The 27,376-nt window shown below is 40.2% G+C and overlaps 1 protein-coding gene across 1 annotated transcript in view; it reads right to left on the reverse strand.

The window, feature by feature from the left end:
- The window catches only part of RYR3 (ryanodine receptor 3), a 557,273-nt gene that overhangs the window by 239,663 nt on the left and 290,234 nt on the right, over positions 1-27,376 (reverse strand). Inside the window, exons 36-38 of the mRNA XM_059723007.1 lie at positions 26,862-27,062; positions 25,992-26,094; positions 19,298-19,438 (exon numbers count right to left, since the gene is read on the reverse strand). Coding sequence (XP_059578990.1) covers positions 19,298-19,438; positions 25,992-26,094; positions 26,862-27,062 — 445 coding nt within the window. The remainder of the gene's footprint in view (positions 1-19,297; positions 19,439-25,991; positions 26,095-26,861; positions 27,063-27,376) is intronic.

Below are 27,376 nucleotides of genomic sequence, written 5' to 3' on the forward strand. Positions count from 1 at the left end.
ATATCACTCCCTATGATAAGCATATATAATGACCTAATTGTTGAATTGATAGGTAGAGAACTGAGACCCCCAGGTTTGGTTTCATACTCTATTGTGGGCCTTCTGCATGGCCTTGTGGGTTGGTTGGTCTATCTATGCTTTGGTTCCCCACCTATAAAATGGAGATAATAGTACTCCCTTACATCACAGGCTTGTTGTGAAGATAAATGCTATTAAAGACTAAAGTTCCCAGATACTGTAGTGATCAAGGCCATATAAACATCTAAGTTCCAAAGTTAAGTAAGTCAAGATATGCAAGCAGAAGGAATACCCTATAACAACTAAGTAGAAATAGAAGGAAATTTCAGAGGTGACTTTCCTACCATGAATTCCTAGAAAGAAAGTTAAATGGTTATATGTTTTCCTCTCCAAAGATTTACAAAATAAAAGGTACTATTTTCTATTATTTACCAACACCATGCTCACTACAAAGAGAGGATAACTGTCTCTGCCCTAAGGAGCTTTGTATCTAATGGAGGAAGACCCAATACAGTTAAAATGTATGCCCTACATCCCTACAACACAGTGATTGTTACCTTCAGCTTAACAGCAGTGACTTGAATTTTAAATGTTCAAGTTACAGCACATAACTTTTTGTTTTTAAGGGTTGAAAGGATGGGCTTGTCAGAATATTTTCTACTTTGTTCTTTTACAAGTCAGTCCTTAAGAGCCAGCTGCTTTATACCTATTGTAAATATGCAGTGGGTGCATCTTCAAGAGTATCAGTGGTAAATCTTGACAGCTTAATTTTTTTTCTTTTTTTCCCCCCTTTCTTTCTTTTGAGAGCTTCTGTAAATAACCATTCATTAATGAGCAAACTGAGGCCAGACAGTTCAGTGAGTGAAATGTACTGCTTCTGAAATTAAGGGATCACAGAATTTGAAACAAATGGGATACTAAGGAAGGAAAAAGTCAAATCAATATTAGAAAAGGTAGAAAAGAGCACAAAGCATAAAAGACAAATACCCCAAAGAAACACTGACACAAACACAGTTAAATTATACTAAAAAAATTATCAAAAGTCGAGATGAAAAATTTCAAAGTTATCAATACAACAGATTTTATGTCTGCAAACACATTTTTTTGGATTACCAATATACCAAAATAATATAAAATAAATTGAGATTTCACCTTTCTGTCCCTTTTTGTGATAAGAATGAACAGCTTTTTAAATTTCTTTATTTCCCCAGATGAGAAAACCATTTCCTGTCCATCTCCCTTGGCAACCATTTTCTCCTCACTGCCCTGTGAAAAATTTGGCTGTTTTCTCTGACTATAACTGCTAAGAAAATCTGCAGCAAAAACCCTACTTCCTGCAGCCCTATTTATGTCAACTGAGAGGTGCAACAGAGCACTGTCAAATGCAAATACATTATTACTCAGTTCCCTCATAAATTGTAGTGTGGGGTATCTGTAGAACTCAAAAAACTGGGATACAGGGAGAGTTATGGGATCCATACTGATTACAACATCATGAAAAAAATCATTTACTATAGGAAAAGTAACTGTTCTTATATCAGTATTTGCCAGTTCCCAGTTCCTGTTGGTACTCTGGTAGTGATGCTACCAGAGAGCCTTATCTCCTGCACTTTCTGAATACGCAGGAGGGGGATCTGTTGCTGGCACTTGGGTTGCTATGCTTCAGAAGGGACAGTACATGAAGTACTGCTTTACTCAGCACCATGCTTTACTTAGCACCATTCCCTTGGCAAAGAATATAGGTACCCTAGGCTTGAAAGAGGGATGTGTATTTTAATGGGTTGGTATCTGTTTATGTTTGCAGTCATGTTCAATCTCTCCTTGGTCCTTCCATGTTGGTACCTGAAGTAAAAGTGTGGAGGCTAGTTTGAAATTGTATTGGTACCTGTGTTAAAGTAGAGCCAGCTTCAGTATTGAATAGCAATAGTCAGCAGAACCAATCCTCGTGCTGGGGCAAGTCTTCCCTAGCTTTCTTTTGCTGTTAGACCCTGATGGATGATGTCTGCTTTGAGGGGCTCTCCCTACAGAGAACCCTCCTCCATTTTGAACATACAGGGCATGTCTACACAAGATGTTAATTGTGCAGTTGCCTAATTAGCTCTGCAGCAAATGTCTCCAGATCTACATGTGCAACCCTATTAGGTTGCAGGAAACTAATAAATCCTACACCAGGTTATTACTTGTAAATACAAATATTATCTTTTGGCAAAGCTGTTTACTGCACAGCAACACGTGTAGATGCTGATGTTGCTGGTTGGGGCGTGATACTTCAGTGCAGGGGCTGCCTGTTGGCTAGCCCTACACTGGAGAGCCTTTGTGCCCCAGCCAGTCCCTCTACAGTATGTTGAGCCAGGCCAGAGCAGCCCCAGGCTGGCAGGTTGACCCCCGGCTAGCTGGGACTGCTCCAACCTGGCTCAACATGCTGTAGTCTCAGACGCACGTGTAAATGTAGTGCCAGGGAACAATAAACTCTGGTATGAGTTTATTGTGTCACATTAATAAGCACGTGTAGATGTGCCCACAGGAGGGGCATGCGCTACTGGACACTTGAGCTGATAGGTGCCAAAAGGAACAGTACATAGGTTATTTAGAGATACATGTCTTCTTCAGGCTGAGAGGACACACCCTGATTGCTCGAGCAGGCATCCTTTTACCTCTTCATGTCTTAGATGCTCAATCGAAGAAGAGGTAGATAAAAGTTAAGCACTTACTAGGGATGTAGATCCTCAAATGACTAGACCTGACACCCTGAAAGTTTATATTCTGCTATATTAGTTATAGTTAGCCTCAGGTGTCTCACACCATGATACAAGGGGATATCTCCACACTGTTCTTTTACTGCTTTTTATTACTGGTGGACATTTGTAAAAGTGTTATATTGTTGACTGCTCTGGAGAGTGGGTCAGAGGCTTGCCAGATACACTTGAGATGTAAAATTCCCACATTTGAGTGTCTCCTCTATTTTGGTAAGAAGCTAGAAATTGTCTCTAACTGCAATACAACATCAGTGTTTTTAGTGAGAAAAATCAACAGTCATAATAACCAACTCAAACTTGATGAAATTAAATCTTTTTAGATATACTTATAATACTTCCTTTTTCCCTATACTTTACGTACACTTTATAAAATGGCCTAGCAATAAACTATTATATGTATGCAATACATATGTCACAACTTGTCTTGATACCATATAGTTTGAATACACACATTTCTAAGACAACTGGAACTGGAAAGACCAATGGAACTGGTTTAATTCTGGGTCTTTTGGGTGTACTCCCAGGTTCAGGGCTCTTGTCTGGTCCCTTTTTAAAGACTGTAGCAGGTTGTCAGTTCATATAACACAGTCTTTATTTCCCTGGGTAAACTGGTCAGGCAGCAGTTGGAGTACTGCGCCCACTTCTGGGATGTGGACACTTCAGGAGGGATGTGGACAACATGGAGAGGGTTCAGAGGAGGGTCACTCGCATGATCAGGGGGCAGCAGGGCAGGCCCTACGAGGAGAGGCTAAGGGACCTGAACCTGTTTAGCCTCCACAAGAGAAGGCTGAGGGGGGATCTAGTGGCCTGTTACAAACTAGTCAGAGGGGACCAGCAGGCATTGGGGGAGTCCCTGTTCCCCCGAGCACTACCAGGAGTGACTAGAAATAATGGTCACAAGCTAGCAGAGGGTAGATTCAGACTAGACATCAGGAGGTGCTACTTTACAGTCAGGGCGGCTAGGATCTGGAACCAACTTCCAAGAGAAGTGGTGCTGGCTCCTACCCTGGGGGTCTTTAAGAGGAGGGTAGATGAACACCTTGCCGGGCTCGTTTGACCCCAGTACTCTTTCCTGCCATGACAGGGGGTCGGACTTGATGATCTGCTCAGGTCCCTTCTGACCCTACCAACTATGAAACTATGAACCATCAATCAGCAATCAAACCAATTCATAAACAATAAAGGGTTAACTCAGACACCGTGATCTTTCCCAGACCAGGAGAGAGTATCCTGGCTTGATGCTGCAGCCTCTAGCTATACAGCTTTCCCTCTCTCTCTCTCTCTCTCTCTCTCTCCTAGTTCTCTTCCCTGGGAAATTTTAACTTCCTCTTGGCCAATTATCCCCTCAGCTGACCCACACCTTCTAGACAGACCTGAAATCACTTTCTTACCGCCTGCAGCCTGTTACAGGGACTTTGCAATCCAGCTTCCCTAGAGTCTAAAAATGGTGCCCATTTTAGGCTTAATGAACCCGACCTCACAGTCATTTATATGTGCTCCCCAGAGTTTCACTTAGCTGTGGTCACTCTGGACTTCCTTTTTCACCTCTTTGAGGACAATATAGACAGAAAGCAAGGAGCACACACTTAGCAAAGGAATTGTTTTAACAAGAGCCACTTTATCTTTGAAAGCAATGGAGAGTTACATATCACTACAGGCCAGCAAAAGTTCTGCATTGTATTCTCCCATAGACTCTTCTCACCCACCCTTTGAGTCCAAGGTTTTTGTGTGGTTTAGGTTAGGCAAAATTCTTTTTGCCTTTTTCTCTCCAGCCACTTCTGTTTCTATATGATGATAGTCTTCACACTCTACTTGCCTGTTGCTTAGAGAGCCACCCCTTCCTAAAATATAACTTATCTCCTATTGCCCTTGCCCAACATGAAAAACTGCTAATCCACCAGTGCTGGTGCTCCCTTAAGGAAAGCCTTTTATCCTATGAGGTTGAGCCAGAAGCTGAGATACAATCAAAAGCTAATAGCTCCAGATTATTTTGGGATAACTTTCCAATGATAACCCTTCAATGAGGCATTACACACCTCTCCTGGAAAGATGGCTATCTGAATTCCCATTCAATAAATGTGTCTTCTACATACTATATGAAGTGGAGGTTGCAATTTGATGTAGTCATATTCCATTCAGTTAAAACAGATAACTGAAGTGATTTATTTAAAAACATATATATATATATATTTGCATTTGTGCATTTCTGTGTCAGAATCTAGTTTTTTGAACTTGCTGTGATATTTATACAATTGAATACCCTTAAAGAAACTTTGTTTTTTGGAACCAAACCAAAATCAGAAAAAAGTGTGGAGGGAGGGAAAAAGGCCTTTTCTTGTTTGCATTTTTGTAATTCTGGCTATTTAAAAGCTGTGATAATTGCAAGGCTGAGGAGATGCAAGCTCACCTCAGAGCTACTACTATTGTTTGTCTGAATACTGTTTTCTGTTTGGTTTGGTAAAAAGAGCAGCAAAAAACTATCTAAAAAACAAACAGACAAGAACAGCAGCAACATCATTAAATCCCAAGTCATTTTAGCTAGGGGGAAAGCTAAACCTAAGTTGGGTTGATTTGCTGACATATGTTATGTCAGACTTCATGATGGTTAAAATTACATTCAAGTGTGCTACATCAGCATGATATCCTAGCATGTCTAACAAACATCTTATCTCTATTAACTAGTCCATGGAGACATTCCCAGGATCTGATCTATGATTATGTGGCTTACTTTATGCAGACATTTGCTGATGCTGGGAGCCAGGCTGGAAACCAGATCCAAGTCAGATGTGGTGGGAGGAGAGGCAGGAAGAATTAGGGGTGGATTAGCTGACTCAAGGGGTATTTGACAGTTGGGGGGGCTGGCAGGATCAGGGGGTTGGTGAATCCTGAAGAGTGGGTTTTGGTGGGTCCGTGGGGGAGGTTATCCCTCAGGGGGTGGAGATCAGGGAACTAAACATAGCCTGGTTAAGGTGGGATGGATGCAGAAAAAAATGTAGTCCCTGGGCTGGAGCAAGCAGCTAGGCCTTCCCAGCTATGGGACTGTGATCCAAATGTATACAGATGTTTGTTAGATCAGGCTTAGTTAGATGAACTAAGGTAGATTGGGTTGGCTATTTTTTGCCCAATCTAACCTCCCCAAACATATGTACAGACCAACACTTAGATCAAATTAACTGTAGTAAGATCAACATCTAAGTGTAACATCTGCATGTATTGAATATCTCTCTGTTTACTGTATGTCCATTAGTGCAACTTTCCTGGTACAAACATTGGCTTGCAACATTTTAACTACAAAATTGGCTGGGCAAAATGAAATGACACAGTGATAAAACTTCCAAGAGAAGTGGTGCTGGCTCCTACCCTGGGGGTCTTTAAGAGGAGGCTGGATGAACATCTTGCCGGGGTCGTTTGACTCCAGTACTTTTTCCTGCCATGGCAGGGGGTTGGACTTGATGATCTGCTCAGGTCCCTTCCAACCCTACTAACTATGAAAGGTAATCCCAATTTTGCTATGGCATGGTAATGACTACTTTTTTTTCCCAACTGCACCCTAAGGAGAATCCATTTATAAATATGTTACAATTGCACATGATCAGAGAAGTTAATTGTCTGGCCCACTAAGCACATTCTTTTTTGTTGTCTCTGAAGAACTGCGTGTGCATGCAACTGTAACTGTATTAGAATTGCCAGCTGTCTTGTATTAGAACTGAAATAACTTTTTCCAAAAAGCTATTTTTCTTTTCAGTTATTAAGTAAGAACAAAAGAAGGAAGAAAGAAAAAAAATAGTGAAGCATGTTGGCCATATGAAACCCGAAGTAGCCTGAGAAGAGTCATTCACTGAAAGAGGAAAATTTATCTGTACTGATTTGAATTTTTCCTTTCTTTAAGTGACAAAGTCCACAGATCCAGTGCCCTGGGTAATTTTGCCTGCTTGAAGTTTTGGAGGCAGAATCAGACCTGTCATTGGAATCTGGAGCACACTGTCCTGCTGTTGAGATAACTTTCAAAATTTATGGGACCTTAATTACTTTTCTAAATGTTATTACTGTATTTTTCTTTAAAATACAGGGGGGGTTTATTCCTATGTTACACGCTTGGTACATTCCAACTACTGACAGCTCTTTGAATTAAAATACCGGCTCTCACATTAGACAAAGTCAGCTTCACAAACAAAGCAAAGCAAAACAAAATCTCTCTTTTAATAAGAGACGGTAGTCATTGTGAGACTACACACATGAACAGGAAATATAATGACATCTACAAGGATTCAGTCTGGATAGAACTCTTAAGAGCAGAAGGACATCATCAAATACTAGGACTTTTTAAGGATTAGAATAAGGAATGATTACATGTTGGACTTTGTAAAAAAACTGAATCTGCTGGGCAAACTAGATTACAGAGATTGACCTTTTCACTTGGGTACTTTTATATACTCACAATAAAGCCCTCCTAAGTGAACTTGAGAGTAAAGTTAGCTAGTTTTTATATTGGTGGTTAAACTATGGGCTTTGCATTAGGTACTATAACAAACTCTGCTGACTTCTCTTTTGGTGTTCATGGGACCAATAAACATTTTATTCCAGATGAAGGAATGGTTTTGTAATAGCAGACATAATGTGCAACAGAGGCATCCAAAGATCCAGTGATAGGTTCATCAAGCCTGTGAGCCATAGTCTGTATACCGAGAAAGGCAAATGCTGCTCTCATTCATATCTTTTTTATTGTCTGAGAGAGAAGTATAAAAATGGACCTATGTCAATGACCTTGTTCAGCTTTGTGACATCCTTCAACACCTCACACAGAAAGAGGCCAGAGGGAAACATATTTGTTTTGTTACTTGTATATTTATTTTAGTTATTTTAGCTATCTGCCAGGTCTTTTGCATATGAGTTTGTCTCTCTAGTCATCCCTCCATAGGCATCTGCTGAAGGAAGAAACTAGAGGGCAAGCAGGGCTCTCCACAACAGAAGCTGGGAAGAATAATTTGTATGTTGAGGCCCCACAGCTGTGCATAACAGCCAATATTTTCTCAGTGTTTTAGGTATAGCAGAAAACCCCAAACCTTTTATTATTCCAGGGTGTATGATCAAGGTATAGGGCAACTACAGACCTCCTACACATAGCGTCACAAAAGCCAGTACTCTCGCTTAAAATAATGTAGCCTCTTGGTTTTTTGTGCCCGGGTGGGGGTTGTATTATTGAAATATTTCAATATTTCATTCCCCAAATCTGATTTAGGCTGCTGATATTCCCATTCCTCTCCTCCAGTGGAGGGAGTATTCCATTTGTGGGACTGTGTGAATGCAGGCCTACACAAATCAGCAGATGCTTTTGATCCTGGTTCATCTGAATTAGGATTATAGGAAAGGAGGGCTGGGAGGGATGTCACAAGGTCATCTAGTCCAACCCCTTGCTCAAGGTAGGATCATTGTTGACTAAAACCATCCCAGCCAAATGTCAAATTTTGTTTATATATATATCTGGATCAACGGATACCTACAAAAATAGCATTTGCGGTTATTTTGTGGAAAAAATGCTACTATGGAGTAGTCTAATCACATAATTGCACTAATGATGTATACTTCATTGTGAGTACAATTGAGATACCATTTATACTCAAGTTTAATTTATTTTGAAGAATAATACACAAAGAGATGGATTAGTCTCAAGTCCCTATAAATATTAAGTTTTACATATTATGAATATATTACATTTGTTTAAATAACTCAGAATATTTACTGTAGCCTTAAAAAAATTAACTGTCCTTTTTGTTCATTTTGGTATGAACAACCTGAAATGTAACATGTTCACTTAATCCGCTCTATAAAAAAGAAATTCTTGATCTCTTTCAGGTGTGTTTCATTTCTAAGTTTACTCAGGAGTCAAGGATTTTTGTGGGTGATATCTTTTATTTGATCAACTGCAAGATTGGGGATCAATAAGAGCCACTTCTATGTAGTGATCCCTGATAACATCTCCAATGGCCAAGAGCTTCTGAATCAACACAAATGCAAAAGCGCACAAAGATAAAGATATGGATGCCATTTTGTCATACAAAAGAAGAACTGCATGGTTTGGGATAAAGTTAGACAAGCTGTAGAATGCAAGGCATTCTTTATTAGGTCTGAGGAAAAAAGCAGGCTAACTGATGATTATAAACACTGGATCAGGCTGTGAGACTGGAGAAGGGAGAAATTCCCAGGGGTATTAGGCAAACAATTAGCAGAAGAAAAGAAGCTTGATTGATGGGAGATTAAGACCTACCAAAAGGGAGGAGAGCTGTAAATTTATCCGTCATCCTTATCCACTTAAAAATTGACTGTAGTCATGGTTATCTTGTTAAAAAAAAAGAAACTTCACAGAATTGAGCTGTACATTAAAATTCACAAAAACTTCACAGAAATGAGCTGTATATTAAAAATCCTGTTGAGTAAAGCTGTCAAGTACTTCACAACTTTGCTTATAATACAATATACAAAATGGATACATAATTGCACACAGCTTGTGGGAGAAACCGGACCTAGGACCCCTGAGGAGAATTTTACATTTAGAACAACAACAAAGATTTTCCTGTTTTTAAAGTTGTCTTGACTAATGCTTATGGATCACCCTCTGGTGAAATGCACAGTGCTGCTGGCTCATATTAGCTACCATATCCTGCTAGCAAGGGTAAATGATTGTTGAGCCCCAAGTAGGGGTGGGGAACTAGGTTAGGAACCTGCTCTTGAGGTTCATTGTTAGAGGGAAAGTTAGGTAGTAAATTTCTTCCCTTTGTCACAAGTGAGATACTAGGAGCGTAGTCTCAATAGCCTCTAGGATTGCTTGTGGAACAACTTGCCTTTCCATGATTTGATCATGTAAGTCAACTGTGTGCTCTACCAGGGTTCCATGGGTAGTAGACGTGATAGTGCCAGCATGCTGAGCTATGTCAAAAAGTGGGAATCAGCCAGCTATAGCAATAACAGATGCCGTGAAAAATACAAAAAACAAATGTAAAATAAGTTTTATGCTTGAACTAGCTGAATGTCTTCTCTTGCAATTGTTAAATGTATTTACAGTTCACGTCAGGGTTGTTTTTATTAAAGACCCTCTTTTCAAAATGTATATGTCTCTATTTCTGATGATGTGTCTATAAGCCTAATCCTAAATGTATACCTGTAAAATGAAGAAACAAAAATTCCAACTGTTTTCTTTTAGTAAATATTTTCCACAAGTCTCTTCTGCTTCCTGAAGTCTTCCTCCCCCTCATGTATACTCTCTCTCTCTCTCTCTTCTATATTATTTTTTATTTTATTGGGTAAATTTCTCACTCTGCCCTCCTCTCTCTTTCTTTTTTATTTTCCTCTCTTTTCCTGTTCTTGTGTGTGGTCTCTCTAATCCTGTATCTGTTATATGGTATAACGTGCTGGTCACCAATCTTGCAAATGAAGACACACAGCACTCCAGGGATAGGAATTCAAGTAAGTTTTCTCTTCTGCCAGCACACACAGAAGACAAAAAAAAGGCAAGAGACAGTAACCAAGAGAAGGTTGATGAGAGGAATTTGTAGTCCATTGGACAACTCCCCTGCCTGAGTTGTTATAGTTGCTGTTTGAGTGTGTAAGATCTTTTACTGCATATGTATAATAGTCAGCTCAGTTAAGACTATTCTAGGAAAAGTGTACTCTTACCCTTTGCTGACATAAGTGACCTAGTTTTGCTGAGGAGCGTGCATAGTGACTAGTATCTACCTGTTGACTGTTGAGTGCAAGGTATGATGATGTTGTGTGCATTAGTGTGGTAGCATGTGCACAGGCATTTGATTGGACAGGACATGGTCTTAACGAGTGTTTGATACAAATTTTGATGATGGGAATTGTTGTAGATTGCATGAGGTAAGTGAGAATTTTATTGGACAGCATCTGGTCTAAGCATATGCTTGATACAAAACTTGATGATGAACAGGCTGGAGCATGAAGTGATTGCATGAGTAAGATGGGATGATTTAAAGGTATAAGAGTCTGAGTTTAGCTTGTGTGCTGAGGAAGCAGGGGGTTTCCTGTTCCAAAGAGGGAGGTTTTGATCCATGAGGTATGCTGATTCTCTTGATGTCCTGGGTGGTAATGAGATGACCTCTTAGAGAATCAAACTTGAACATAGTTCTCTGAGCCCTTGGTAATTTCTCTGCATGATATTCCTGGAGCTGCAGGAATCATAGTTTGTGGTAAAATATCACCCTAACCCTGATACTGGGACAAATTACTTAGTCTCTGCTTTTAGTTGGAGAAGCTCAGAGAAAGTGAAATTAAGGACCTGGAGGGCAGGAGGGGTAGTGTGTATTTACCTGATAGTCTGAGTGAAGCATTTACCTGAGTGGTTCAAAGTCTGACTACAAAAAGGCTCAGTGTATACAGTCTCTGTAATAGCTGACCATTTGAGAAAGAAGAGACTGTTTTGCATGAGAGAGGGAGTGCGAGTTTGTGGGCCAGTGGCTTGAAGCAACATCAGCTTGTTATCTCTGTGTTCCTAGACTGAAGGTTGCTGTGTGACTCTGGTATTCTATATTATATATACACATACACATACACACACACACACACACACACACACACACACACACATATATATATATATATATATATATATATATATATATATATATATATATATATGGGCTTAGTCTAGCTGTCTGTCCATAACACTCTTGGGGGACACAGCTCCCAGTGGGGTGTGACTCCAGCCTGTGCTGTATCAAGAATGGTAGGTGGGGTGTGGCTCCAGCGGAGCAGGCCAGGCGGACGTGGAGCAGGGGGTGGGTGGGTGGAGCAAGGCTGGACGCAGAGCAGGGATGGAGGGGGCATGGGCTAGATGTGGAGCGGGGGTCGGGGGTGGCACACAGCCAAACAGAACAGCAGCATCGTGAGGTGATGGGTGGCAGCAGTGGCTGCCAAGAGCAAGCTTCCCCTCCCCCACTCCATCCCCCCACCCATTCTTGACAGAGAGGGGGAGACGTGCCCGGCCAGATGGAGTGGTGGGCAGTGTGGAGCCATGGGTAGGAGTGTGGGACCGGATACAGGGCGGGATGTAGGGCCAGAAACAGAGCTGGGGGGGGTGGTAGCTGCCATGTGCAAGCTCTCCCCCACACTCCTGGGAGGCGGCAGTGGCAAGGAGTGGTGGGTGGCAGCACTCCATCCCTGCCTACCCCCACCCCTGGTCATTCTTGACGGGCAAGTTGCTACTATATTAATATAACTTTTTCTTTTACTGTTCTATCCTGTTTTATACCTTATATTGTATTATTTCTAAGAATATACTTACATCTGGTTTAATATATCCCTGTGCATGTGTTTATTTTGCTCAAACTCTCACAAAGCCCGGCAGATATTCAGTCTAAGCTTTAATTGGTGGTAATTACCGTACTCCAGCAGCCTCCTGCATCTCATGTATCAGTGTCCCTGCACTTAAAAATGGTAGCGGGGTGCTTGAACTAAAGCTCATCAAACGAGCTTCAGTTCAAGCACCCCCACTGCTGTTTTCAAGTGTGGGGGATATGAGATATATATTTACATGAGATACTGTGGTGCTTTAATTAGAGCTATCTCAGAGCCACTCTAATTAAAGTGCAGCCGTCTCCACCCCCTGAGCACGTGTAAAAGTGCCCTTAGGTTACCTGGCTAAACTTTATGGTTCTTGAGCACTCATTTCACCTCAGTATGTTAATTAGTTGCCTGCCTATGCTTACTGCAATATAAATTCATCCGTGGACTATAGTTAAAATACTGATGGATGAACAAGGAGAGTTGAGGCAGTATCTTTTCTATACTACAAAGCAAGATGCTCCAAAAATCATTTAATGTACTTATTTAATGCCTTTTGGCAGCTTTAACACTATAATGATAAAATAAATGAATGGTTTACAAAAGGCATTAAAGTGGATAACTGTTCTAAAGGTATCTTAGCTTGGTTTTACTTACCATTTTTTGTTGATTTTTTTTTGAGCACATACTGTGGGTCACAACATAATGATGAAGTAGTATTTAAAAGCACTCTCACATACCGGTTATGTCATCTTTGCGGAATGGTTTTACTGCACATACCAGGTACACAAGACAGCAAGGAGCTGGTTAACCTAATTTTAATCAATAAAAAGTCATCAGCACAGAGATGCAGCGTGAAGGGAATCTTGATTGAGAATCTGATTGTATTTGAGAGACTTCAGTTTTGTCTTGCTGTTCTTGACAGCTACTGGGGTTAGCAGTAAACACATTTCTTTTTTCAGGTTTGAGCAGGTCACTTCAGCTTTTCTACTGATTACCACCCCAGAGAAATAAAATTAAGAAAAATTGTGTTCTCTTACTGTCCTCAGTTGTGTTTGATAAAGAGATTATAAAGTGCAACACTGTTGAGTAGTTATATGATTATGTGACTACATGTTGTGTAGAAAATCAATGACGTTGGGGGTGTGTAACATTCAGAAACTGGACCAAATTCCTCCTTGATAGAAGTCAAAGAATTTCACTGTATTATACTGAAGAAGAATTTGGCCCAACGTGCAAACCCTTCAGTCCCAATTCCCTTTATTGTGGGTACTTCAACTGCTTCTGGTTGCCTCTGAGCCTTTGACACTTTCCAACTTTGAGGCTTGAGAAAGCCTGAGAGATTTTTAGTGGGTTTTTAAAATTTGAGATGTAGTGTTTTAACTGTTTGTGCCTTCTTGTTTTGGAAAGGTTTGGCTGTAAATCTGATTGGAAATTTTCAGACAAGAGTTTCATCAGAGTGTTGATTTATTGAACTCAAAAGAGTTACCCCAAAACATGTTAGGTTTGATAAACTTTGGGTGAATCAAAGGCTGGGTTTTGTAGGATTCCCAGTCAGCTGTTGGCCTCCTGGTTCTCTCAGGTCTCCCTGGATTCCTGCTTTCTGAAACTGATATTTTTTTAGTTTCACCATTGCAGTAGCAAAATTGCTAAATATTTCAATTCAGCTGCCAGTGATTCATTAACAGTTCAGGGCATCCCAGCCTGGCAGAATTCTCTTGGTCCAGGAACCTCAATCATTTTAGGATCTGTGGCACTGGGGCTACCAGATTCCCTACCTCATAACAGAGTTGGAAAGCTATAGCAGCTGCAACTCCAACCAAGTCTTTGCTCACTACTCTGCTACAGAGAGCCTGGAAATCTTATGAGTCCTAACTAATTGCAGCACTCAGGGGCTCTCTCCCTCCCTTGGAATTGGGACTTAGAGTCCGTAAATCCTTGGACAGGTCCCTGAGGTTTGTGTGTCCCAAGGCAGCTTTACCAGATATGCAGCTCAGGAACGAGGACCCCAGTCTCTCCAGACTCCCAGGCCATCTGGATCCCCTGACTTGCCAACTCTGAAGGCTGAACTAACAAGAATGCTAGATCCATACAGCAGTGGTGTGTCTTCGGGTATATATTTTGTTTCGGAAACAATGGTTCTTTCATAATTTCCATCCAGCTAATTAAAAAGAAAAAAAGAGTTTTCATTCTTATTCAGGCTGAGATCAAATACATAAAAAATGATTTTTTTCACCCCACAAACTTAAAAAAAATGCATTATAGCTTGCTTCACCTATCTATGGAACTCTAAATTTCTAGTTTATGAGAAGGACTCTCTCTTAGATAATGACAGTTTTGAGAGTAGATACTGGAGTTCTTCACATGTCACTGTGATGCCAATAATAATAAATAGGCTATTTTCTTGTTTAATCAGATTTTCTTCAAGTAAAGGGATACTTCTGCCAATGGCCTTGAATAATGCCATTTATTTCTGTGCTCAGAATAACATCTTCATTGACATCTGAGGAAGAGCCAAACACTTCAGGCTACTCTGCATATTTGCATAGATTATGGCTGTGGTGCTGTCAGTCTGGATTAGTACATGATACCTTGACATTTTGTAGTGCCAGCTTGGTTGTTATCTTTTCCAGGAGGCTTGTATTCTGTTGTCCTGCTATTTTTGACTGGTTTCCCAAATGCTGTTCAACATTGGCTATTCTGATAAATATGCAAATGTAACAGTGGCTTTTTTTTTTTTTTTTTGCTTGAACAGTGTCTGAAGTGAGGTTCCAAAACTAAAGGAACAATTGTGGTATTAGTCTAATACATAGGTGTACCCAGAAGGTTGCTTGATTATGTGATCTTAAAAAGTAGTACAAACTATTCCAGTAGATCAGAAAATTGTGCTCATGTCCTTTGGGGAATATTCTTTCTGAAGGAAGAAACAGAATAAGCTCTGCTCAATATGTCTATGTTGATTTTCACTGCGAAGTGAGTTTTTTTTTACCTGTTTGTAGAGAGCTGTGCTTTTATTTATTACAAAGCTGAAATCCTGGAGAATACTGAAGTGTGTTCTGGTTGATTCCATCAAAGCTAGATAAGAAGGTGCCTAGATGACTTTGTCATACCAAAAAGGATTTGATCCTGAGCCATGACTTTTTCATCCATTTTAAAGCTTCTAAAAGAATGGGTTCTTTTACTTCGATAGCTTCTTGTACAGTGGAAGGGACATACTGCATGTATACTTTACTTTGCTGCACAAACATATACTACATCTTTACTGATGACTTTGAAATACTCCTACCAAGTGGGGTCTAAAGTCACCAATTACAATAAGATTAATTTTCAGAATCAAAGAATTGTCTTGATTTCCACAAATCTGTCCCTCTAGATTAAGCTGTAGATATATTATAAGGTCTTCCAAACTAAGGACGAAGATAGAGAATTCTTAATATCCTCCAAAGTGTGCTGTGTAAATAACTTTTCTTGATATATTGAAAATCTTGTTCTAATTTTTCTGTTTCCTAGTTATTTAAAGCTTTTGTTGATATCTGTTAAATACATTGTCCAAATTTTCTATACAATTTCTCAATGGTCTAAAATCTTCAGTGCCATAATACATATTTCAAAGTCTTACAACTTCCAAAATCTTTGGGTGTGAGTAGATGAAACAGAGGCCTTAAATTGAAGCAGTGGGTTTTAAAAAACACCACTTCAATTTAGAGCTGATTAAGCCTCTGTGTCGTGCACATATCCCGCTGACTTACCTGCCTCTCTGGTGAGAAGCGGAGGAGGGCGAGATGCTGGTGGGCAGAACGGTCCCTAGTCTGCAGGGGGGTGGAGCTGGTGCTTCCCTCCATGGCAGTGGCAGCCCCCCCACAGGCGGCATCCGCCCGCAGGCACCCGGCTTGTGTGGTCCCGGGGGGCACCAGAGCCGTGAAGGGAAGCACCAGGCCCCCATACAGCTCAGGCAGGCAGGCAGGCTCCGGGGGGTGGAAAAAAAAAAAAAAAAGATCAGGCTCACCGCTTTTCTTGGGTGGAGCCTGGTTTCCTGGGCTGCTGCCAGGCTGCCTGAAGGGCTTCTTGCAGAGCTGTGGAGCTGCACGGAGCCCGGTGCTTCACTCCGTCACTGTATGGGCCACAGAAGTTTTCGTCTGCTGCGCCCAAGTCATTTAAGGCACATTACACCGCCAAATTTTCTGCAGCGGCTGTAATTAATGCCCAATACGCTGCTGATATGTGCAAACACCAACACCATTAAAGTGGTGCAAAAGCATTTAGCCCACTTTAAAGTGTTGTGCACATACACCTCTTACATTATCTACAGCCAAAGCTTTAAAAGTTCTTATCAGCTTCACCTATGGCACTTGCATACCTGTGGTTAAAATCCAGCGAAATCTATGCTAGGAACATGCCTACTATTTGACAATATGAGGAAGAAAAAGCACTGTTAGCTTGAAATATGGGGGTAGGGAGGAAATACTTAATATAACATTAGATTAATATTAGATTAAATCTGGTGATGTAATACTAAAAATGAAGCTTTTGTTATTATGACATGATTGAAAAAACTACTGAAATTGTGTTGGAATTGCCCATGTACCCATCTTTGAGGATGTCCAGCTGCCAAGTAAAATTTAGAATGGCCAAATGAACACCCTTTTTTAGTACCCAAACCTTTCCTTACCTCTCCTTTTTCTACCCACTGATCCCGCTGATGTCTTAATCTTACTGTTCGTTCCAGCACAAGACTGCAAAGAACCAACCGTCCAACACTGCCTATATTGCCACTACTATAGTCCAGTCCTTGATAACTGCACATGTTAAATACTGTACTTGTTTTGGATCTTATTCCAATGCCTGTAATCTTGCTACCCATTCTAAATGCTGCTACTAAGATCATCTGGTTCACTGTTCTGACTATTTCACCCCCTATTTAAGTCCTTGCATTGACCCTACATGAAATAAACTTCTTGTCCCTGCTTTTCAAACCCTTTACAGCTGAACTCCACTGTATCTAACTTCATCACAAGGTGTTCTCACTACATCAGTAATGACAGTTTGATTCTGCCTAACAAGTACTTTTGGTCATTCTCTCCTGCTACTTCTTCTGAGTAGGAAAAAGCTGTCAGACAAAATTTAAAAAGTCCCTCCTCAAAACTGACTTCCTTTATCAGCCCTATAAACTGTTATCTGATAGTGGCTGTGGAAATGCAAAGTTATAAATATATCATTGTTTTTCTTACCCCAGCTCCCTAGTTCTCTGATTGAGACCCATTTGTTTGTCTTGTTCACCTGTTCTAGTCTTGTCTTTTACTGTCAGTCTTCAAGGACAGAGACTGTCACAATATATGTATTTGTACAGCCTCTAGCAATAACCTTTAGGTTACATCTAGACCTAGCAGCAGTATGTGGTAAACCTACTTTTATATATCTTGATATCTTGCATAGTCTTACATAGTACTCAGGGATTTCACTTTTCAGTAGTCACCACAATTCTTCTCAGTTCCTTATAACACATTTTTAAAAATAACCAAAAAGTAGAACATGACCTGTCCCTATAACCTAAAAATAGAGAAACTATGTCAGTGTCATTACAAGTTGTCTACAGTCTTGATCCACTCATGAATAAAGCATGTGACCTCTTGCTTCCAGGCATTCTCTTCCCCTCATAGACCATTGAAATATTAAGAGAAAAACCCACAGATATTCTATATAATTTCCCTTTCTGAAGTTACATTTTTACAAGTACAAAATGTAAGCAGCATGCATTTTCTCCAGTCTCCTTAGGATATTTTCCACTTTTCTTCCATGAATGTAAAACCAATTATATCCTAAATGCACACACTAGATTCTACGCATAGTGTATTACACTGCATAAATTATCACTAGGGAAAGTAAGTGGGATATGCATACCTCACTTGTCTTCCCTATTGATGTCCCTTTAATAGTGTCTCTCCCTTCCAGCTGCTATGTCATAGTCACTTGGCTCAATCCTTTTTAGCAAAGGAATTATTTTAATGGTGTAATGAATTCTTTCAGACTGTGAAGATGCTGCTCTGTGGGTAGATTATGTTGCCTCTGCTCTTGTCCTTTTAAGTTCCCAGTACATATGCATGCCTTTTAAAACCTGACTTATTATTTGCAAAAAGGTTTATAGGGAGAAAATTTCACAGCCGAGCTTAATTCTGCAAAGTTATAAGGATATCCTACTGATATGCCTCTGTGATTGTTACTATAATACTGTGCTAGAGAGAAAAATGACTGTTAAATAATTTTGCTGATAAATGGTGTCAGTTCTTTTCCCCATGTATATTTTCAATAAGATGAAAGGTCAGTGAAAAGCGCAGCAAGACTGATGAACCACGGAGTAAAGTTTTCAGACAAACTGATCATATCTAGACAGTGTTTTGCTCTGGTTTCTGGTTTTGGGGCATGTGTTAAAGATTTATAGAAGCAAGGTACAGGATGAAAGACTGCTATATTAAATACAGGAACATTATTCTTTCACCTTAGGCCAAAGCTATAAACACTGAATTTGTACTGAAGTGCAAAACTGACAGAGTATTAGACAATGGTATCCCTGCTTTAGTAGGAATACAATTTAGTAGTCCAAATGTCATGCAAATGCCTTAAAGAAATATATCACCTTCTTACCAAAGAACAAAAAGCTACATATTAAAGATAAACATGACTGCATGCTTTATTCAATAAGGTAGCAACAGTTATTTAAAAATAGTCTATACCATAATCATCATAAGTATGCATAATCATTTAGGGCTCAGTTGTGTGACAACTGTCCGTGTATCACTCATGTGAGTGATTCATTGACATCAACAGGCAATAAGATAAGTAGGCCCTTACTGAAATCTTATCCAAAATAATCTGCTGTGGCTAAGTCTATCCAAAGACTCCTAAAAGTTCTCATCTTAGTTCTTTTTATCCCTTTTGCTACAGAAGTGCTTTTAACTTTGTACTCAATAAAACCCTGAACCGCATAGTAACTGTAGGTGACATGAAATGTGAGAATAATGGGAAAATAAAAAATAGGGTTAAACAGTGCTCATTTATTCTGATAAAATGAGAAACGTATGGCCCAAACTCAAACTGTTGCTACTTTAGTTAAGTTAGCAAAGAAAAGGGAAAGAAACATAATATACAAATGCCTTCTAGCCACATTATTTTACCATTGTAATGCCTATTTAAAAATATGTGCAGTACTTTTATATATATAAATGCCTTACTGGGAGATTTCTCTTCTTCTTCTCCTCTAGGTTCTTCTTTTTCTGCTTTTGGTGGACCTTTGATTTTATACAACAATGAGCGAAGTTTACCAGTCCATGAGCCATCTTCCTCCTCTTCTTCCTCTTCTTCTAGTGGAATGCCTAACAGGAAATAAAATTAATTATAAATAAACCGTATACCTTTAGGATGAAATCCTTCAATAAATACTTAAATATTAAATAATTCAACAATATCCATCATACAATATTTACAGATTTCAAGCAATGTTGGAGATAGTTTTGCAAATAGCAAACTCCATAAAGAAAAATATGGAAAAAACCTGATTTCATGAATGTCAGCTATAGCATTACCCTTCAAAACAGAAAAGTACCTTTTTTAGAGTGTTTATATACTATGTGTGCCCCAGATATGTTTATCATTTTCTATCAATCTGTCTATTAAATATAAATATATTACTTATATATCCAAATACACAAGACTTTTATGTCATTTTCTTTAGTACATCAGTACAGGTATTATTTTAGAAAGATCATTAATTATGTCACAAAGGCCGTATTTGATTAAATCTCTCTCATTATCTTGAGCTGCAGAACATAAGGCACAATTGGCAGTCTGAAACTAAAACACATCACATATTGCAGTATTCAGTAAAGACATTTATCATTCAAAATTATATGATCTGAATTTAAAAACCATAATGCATTATCTTCATAAATGTCATACTGATGGTAAAAGCTTTCTATAACAAATCTGTGAGGTAAGAGGCACCTGAATAGATGACATTTGATGATAGATTGACAGCAATTTATCATGCTACTTTATACCATATTTTTAAACAATTCTAGATCATGACAATGAAGAACAAAAACTATCTATTGTTTGATAGTAATGATGGCAGAAAGGGGATGTTTTTTCCAGCTTTGAATTATTGGCTAGCTGACTTAACTCCTTACAGGAATAAAGGCAGGAGAGCTAGTAACTCTTATTAATGAAGTTGACACTTCCAATTATGAGATCTTGTTTTCAGTTGCTTAAACCTTTGACAGACTTTAGACATCCGGGGTAACATTTTATGTGTTGAGTGTCTGCTTCAGGTTGACCTTAAAATTTCCATCTAATTCTTTGAAGAACTGGGAAAACATGTTTCGCCCAAGCTGACAAATGCTGGTAGTGTGCTGTTTGGTCTTTTGAGCAGGGACTGAAAATTTGGAAAGGCAGGAGGGTGATATCTGTGTCAGGGATGTGGCCTTTGCTACCCTATAAAAGATCTTACAAATGTGAGTGAGTGGGCAATAAAGTATAAGATTAAATGTAATACTAGTAAATGCAACTTAATGCCCACAGTAAAAAAAACTGTCCTAACTACAGTTATGGGTTCTGAATGAGATGTTACCAGTCAGAAAAGATGCCTTGGAATTATTGTGGACAGTTCTTTAAAAGCATCAGCCCAGTATGCAACAGTGGTCAAAATGCAAATAAAATGTTACAGACCATTAGAAAATATGTGTTTCTAGTCATTCCATCTCAGAAAGGATACACTAGAACTAGAAAAGGTACAGAGAAGGGCAACATACGATCTGGAGCATGGAATATTTCCATATGAGGAAAGACTGAAAAGGCTAGATATCTTCAGCTTGGAAGCATGATGACTGAGGGCTGAGGCATAGCGAACTCCTGCAGTGCCCTGGGCAGAATGTTGACCACTGAAGAGCAGGGGAGGGTTGGAGGAGGTCTTATCTGCTCTTTCTGCACTCTGTTGGCAGCTCCTGCTGTGGCTGAGGAGCAGGCTCATTACATACATCAGGGAGGCACCGGAAGGCCCCTCCCTCCCAAGGATCTTTGCTATGGCAGGCACAGCCCTACAGCACCCAGCCACTGAAGCCAAGCAGCCCTGCTCCCAGAAGTATATGGAGGGAAGGGGTCAAGTGGAATGGGCCCACCACCTCCACTCACCCAATATTCTTGCCATGGGAGGTGCAGCTCCTTGTCCAGTAGAGTAACAGAAGTAGGTGAACAAGGCACCAGGGGCAGCCCTGTGTGTACGGGCACTCTATCCCTTAGAGACAGCTGCCGTATGATAGATGCTTCCTGGAGGCTGCTCCTGGTGCCCCTATCACTCCCCTCCTCCAATAATATGCTACTGTGGTAAGAACTGCGCAAAAATCTCACAGGGTGGTACCATTCTGTTTGACCCCTCCCTCCCATACGCCAGTGGGCACAGAGCTGCCCAGCCTCTATGGCTGGGTGATATGGGGCAGTGTCTGCTGTACCAAAGCATCAGGCGGGGAGGGCATTCTGGTGCCCCCTCTAAGTCAGTAGCCAGGGCTGGTGCCCTGCTTGCCCACGTTAGCTATGCTATTGAGGGAAGATGTGATAGAGGTCTATAAAATCATCAAAGGTATAGAAAAAGTGAGTAGGGAAATGATGTTTACTATGCTTTGTAATACAATAGGTAAGAGATACCAAGCAATAAGTTTAAAACAAACAAAAAGTACTTACTCAATAATTCACAGAGAGATGCTTAGCTATATTAGTCTAAAGGTAAGCAGAAGGTAAGTCGGGATAGCACCTTAAGGATTAGTTAGTTCAGAGAGTCATGAACTTTCATAGGCAACAACTGAAATAGGCAACAATCCACTTTGGTTGCTGCCTATGAAAAGTCATGCCCCTCTGAACCAGTTAGTCTCTCTAAGGTGCCACTTTGCCTTACCTTCTGCTTTACACAATGCATAATAAATTTGTGACACTCACTGGCACAGGGTATTAGCCAATAACATAAGCAGGTTTACAAATGTACAGAGTAAAGATTCATCAGGGGCTATTAAACACAACTGTTAAGGATAAAAATTATGGCTAGTGACTAGGAAGGTATGAAATGCGATGAATCACTCTACTCATACCTTGTTTCTTACATTCTTCCTCTGAAACAGATACTTGCCACTGTCAGGGACAGGATACTGGGCCAGAAAGTTCTTTGGTCTCACCCAGTAGAGAAATTCTTACGTTCTTACTAGACAGCTACCAACTGTTGTGATTCAGTAGTAGAATACTTGTCTGCCATGCGGGGAGCCAAAGTTCTATTTCCAGATGTGCATATAACTACAGTCATAGAGGCACCAAAAGTCTGGGTTTGATTTAGCCTTTGGATTCTGTCTCAAAAATCTAAAGTGGGGATGGAAGGTCTGGGCAGCTTGCATTTCTCCATATTCCCATCTAGGTGTACACTTCAAAGGACCTTGTGACCCTCATGCATATATCATGATCCAGAGGGATCAGTGGTTGCCTACTACTATAAGACAGCTGGATGAGAAAGTTGAGGAGTGAAGATTAGAATTTGGGAGCCAAAAAGAATGGGGTCTGAACAAAGAGCCACAGGTAGGCTAGAGAAGACTGAAAGTTGGAGATAGGGGGCAAAAAGATTCAAGATGAGAAGCATAAGATCATCCTTTTATTTTCTTCAGTTTCCTACATCATTCATTATAATTTTTTTCTGTTTCTTCAACAAATGAAGCACAAGTCCTCCAGAAAATATTCTCTCTCATTCTCACTGTACAATCCTGTTTTATTCCTAGGTCTAGCCAATTTTCTGCCATGAATGAAGAAGGATCTTATGGAAAAGTGGTATTTTATCATGTCATAAAGATTATGTGATAATGTGTATGCAGAAGGGGACTGAATTAAAGTTGTACAGGTGTCTTTTATTTGGACACTTCTAAGTCCAAACATTATAAATTTTTGATTTTGCAATCAGAAAAAACATTAATTCAATACAAATTTATTTGAGTGAGAGGTGAGGTTTGTGAACATGCAGCAGAGACAGGGTTGACTGAGCAGTAGGGAAACTAGGACCTTATGGCTATCAGATTCACTCAGATAATCAATTAAGGGTTATGCTCATCCTCCTAAAAGGAATAAAAGGAAGGTCTGGGCAGCAGAAGAGAGGTCTAGTAGGACCAGAATTAGCAAAATATGAAGGAAAGACTATAAAGTGAAGAACTACTGTGTGTTTTAGTTACTGGTTGTAGAAATGACAGGGAAGCCCAAAGAAGGGAGAGTGGTGATAAATCTAAGAGATGGGAGGTAGGCAGTAACTCACGGGCAGTTGGAAACTTAATCTTAAGGCTTTAGGCTGAAGCAGGGTTCAAATCTCCTTAATTCAAATCCTTTCCCTAATGGATAGTGAAAGACTCACCAGCAGAAGAGTTCATATTATACTTGACCCTAAAATGACAAATGGACAAATGATGGAATTTGGATTTAGTGTTCTAAACCCTCACCTAGTCCTTGAACCATGATACTAGGGACTGTAATTTTGTCCAGTTGCTCTCAACTCTAAATCAGAGAAGCCAGGTGGACTTAAATAGAAGGAAGAATCCTTCACAGTATGCCATCTGTAATTATCTCTTGCCAAGTCTGATTTTAGGGTGTCCAGAGCTTCTCATCTTGGTAATGTTTGTTATTTTAATCTAAAACAACACATCAATAAAAAGAGTTAGAAAGTTATATAGAAATAAAAATTATGCACACATTTGAGATTTTTTTGGTATTTTTTGGTACTTAGACATGGTGGCTAGGGACAGACATTCAAAAAGCCTGAGCCTGAATTGATTTAACCTTTGCAGGTTAGTCTAACCTGGCTAGGCTGAACTGGTTTCCAACCATACAGACAATTCCTCTGGATTGAGGAAATTCAGGCCTGTAGTCCCAGGCTTCTCTTGGCTCGCTGGCTCAAGGGGTGGGAGTGATCCCAGTGTTGTTAGCACTGAAGCAAAGTGGGTGTGGGCAGTACATACAACTGTTGCCAATACAGAGCTATTCAATCCCCCTCCCTGCTTTGTATACTGTCTGCAGCAAACTGGCAGGCAAACAAGCCAGGGGTGGGGGGGCTGAAAACAGTGTCACCCCTATCTCAGTGTTTATTGCTCCATTAAAAAATTACCAGCTACCTGTTGATTCTGCCTGTTGATTCAGCATGAACCCAGCACGTGGTTAGCTAGTTAATACACAGATACCTTCTCCACACGGCAGAGGGGAGGGGGGAATTCCTGCTTAGCAGAGAGTGGTGAGGGTGAGGTGGGGAGCAAACAGCTCTTAAAGAGCTTTTCCCAGGAAGGACATAAAGCAACATGTTGAATAGCTCTAAAAAGCCTGTCTGCCTCCCTCATCTCCCACAGCATGGACTGTAGCCAGCATGTGGTCTGCTAGATAATGCTGAGGTGTCTGTGACGGATGGGGCAATGCCTGCTTAGCGGGGGCGGGGAGGGGGAGCAGAAGCCAGGCAGATGTCTGCAGAAACTGCCGAGCTCCAGTGAGGCAGCAGAGGAGAGGGGCCAGCTCTGCAATGAAACAGAGAGCTCTGCCCAGCCAGAAAGCATGCTAGGATGCTGAGGGACTCTGATTTATTTTAAACCAGGAAAGGGTCTGGGACATTGTATAAGCCGGTTTGAGCCAAATCAGTTAAGTCCGATACTACTCAACCAGGTTTATCTCAAACTGGTTTCGGCCATTTTCAAACTAGTTTATGTGCCCTGAATGTCTGTTCTGTTACAGGTTTAAACCAATTTAGATCACTTAAACTGGTTTGTGTGTAATGTCTGTCCCTAGCTCAGATGTTCAGTGCACATAAACCAATCTGAAAATGGCTGAAACCAGTTTGAGATAAACCTGGTTGAATGTAGTATCAGACTTAACTGATTTGGTTCAAACCTGTTTATACCATGTCTGTCCCAGACCCCTTGCTGGTTTAACTTAAACCAGAGTTTCGCAGCATCCCAGATGCTTTGCAGCCCTGGGTGGGGCTCTCTGCTTTACAGCAGGGCTGGCCTTGTCCCTCTGCTCCCTGGCTGCAGCTCCAACAGAGACCGCAGGCACAGCAGCGTCTACCTGGCTTCCCTGTCCCCCCACTGCTCACCACTCACTGCCCACGCAGGGCTTCTCCCACAGAACGGACTGTAGGCAGCATGTGGTATGCTAGCTAATGCTGAGAGGTGTCTGTGAAAGGCAGCCAGGACATTGTCTGCTTAGGGTTTTTTGGAGCTAGTCAACAAGTGAGCTGGTAATGTCCCTCTGCTCCTTTGGAAAAAGCTGTTTAAGAAGAGCTGGAACTCTTCTTGAGAGAAGCTGTTGTTCTGCTTTGATGGCGTGATAAATGGTCTGTTCTCAACTCCCTGCGTAACTCTCTGCTTGTGAGGAGCAGTGGAGGGGGGACCCCTCCCTAATCAGAGTGTCTTGCTGGGGTCTGCAGAGTGTCTTGCTGGGGTCTTGCTCTCAACTCAGCACTGGAAGGGAAGGGGGGGATGCTCTATTAATCCCCACCCCCCGGCTGCCCAACTTCTAGCCTGAGCCACTGTAGGCATGTGCCTGCATTTCCTCAGTCCAGGGAGAATGTCTGTGAGGTTACAAACCAGTTCAGCCTAGCCAGGATAGACTAACCTGTAAAGATTGAATCAATTCAGGTTCAGGCTTTTTGTATGTCTGTCCCTAGCTCTGTTCTGTTACAGGTTTAAACCAGGTTTTGATCACTTAAACTTCTTTATGTGTAATATCTGTCCCTAGCCTCAAGGCACAGATAGCAGATATATGTCACATCTAAACCAAAGTTATTTACATCAGTATTTTGCTTGCCATAAGAAAAAAAATCAGAATAAAATCCTGCCATGTTTCTTAAGTAAAAAACAAATATTTGCCACTCACCACAGTGTATTAGGAGATCATCATGAAATTCATATAGCTCATCTCTAATCTCTTCTGGGCAGGGGCAGTCCTCTCCCAGTTGAAAATTTAGCAACATATTAATCTATTAAGGATAAAAACAAACCCAGAAATTTAGAAGACAGAAGAGGTCCAAGACAGCCATAATATAACGTCAAAATAGAAATATTTTACTATTGGTAGCTACTGATATTACAGACTGGTACAGGAACTATTTGTATTACTTGGTATTCAGAAGAACTAGGTAATACAAGCTTCTAGTGAAGAACTGAATATATCCGTATAGCAATATTAAAGTAAAAATAGTTTGTAGATTTTATTTATCATTTTTTAAATATTCAGATATAGATTAAAGTAAAGATAAGTTTCACAGGAAACTTTAACCATCTGTCTCTAAAAAAGCAAACAGTCTCTTGTACTAGAGAAACAAACATTCAAAAAGGTAGCTTTATGACATGTCTAGATGTCTGCTAGGATGTCCATGTATCTTTAATTACCAGTTTTGTACACACAAGCTATGAAGCAAATAACTTGGGTCATTATGAAGTCATGCTTTTTATATAGACATTTACATAAAAGAAGCCTCAGTTTTTAAAAATGCTTAGTGTCTTCAGTTCCCATTAATTTACCACCTTAAAAAATACTTGGACAAACTTTATCTAGGTTGCTACAGATAGATTTAGAAGCTTGAATTCTGGCGCTCATGTAATATCTTGTGGCAGTCTTACAATCTATATTTCAAGTGACATCTAATTTCTCCCACAGTCCCAGTGCTAGTATATATTTTAGACATTTCTACCCTTGCTCTCCTTACTAATCACATTTAAACAAAAAACAATCCTTTATTTTTACCTGTTCTTGAGCAGGGGAGCGAAATTCCTTTGTCTTCTTGGCAGTCAAAGCTGCAGACATGTTCAAAGCTTGCATCAGTTCATTGTACCTGAATCTCTGATTATACTGCAACTTTGATACATAATTGTCTGCAAATGATACAATAGATTCCACCCTGTGTTGCAGCTCACAGTCACAGAAATAATTGAGAAGCAGGCACATCTAGTACAGAAAAAGAAAAGAGAGCTAATCAGTTTAACTGAGAAACTATACCATAAATTATAAAAAGGAAGAACTTAATGGATACAGTAGGTTATTACAGGCACTGCTTTATTAGTACAAATGAGAATAAGATTATTTCTTCACAAACTCTATTTTTTTAAACAGAATTGATTTTAGAAGTATTTTGTTACTATGATCAGGACTACTATTTTGTACTTGTCTACTGTTTTTTCCTTCTACATACACAAAAGAGCTTTACACATGTTAAAGCTCTGTCATAACAAGATTTTGAAATGGGTAGGTATTAATACACC

Source organism: Alligator mississippiensis, chromosome 2 (genome assembly GCF_030867095.1).
Source record: "Alligator mississippiensis isolate rAllMis1 chromosome 2, rAllMis1, whole genome shotgun sequence".
Lineage (NCBI taxonomy): Eukaryota > Metazoa > Chordata > Crocodylia > Alligatoridae > Alligator > Alligator mississippiensis.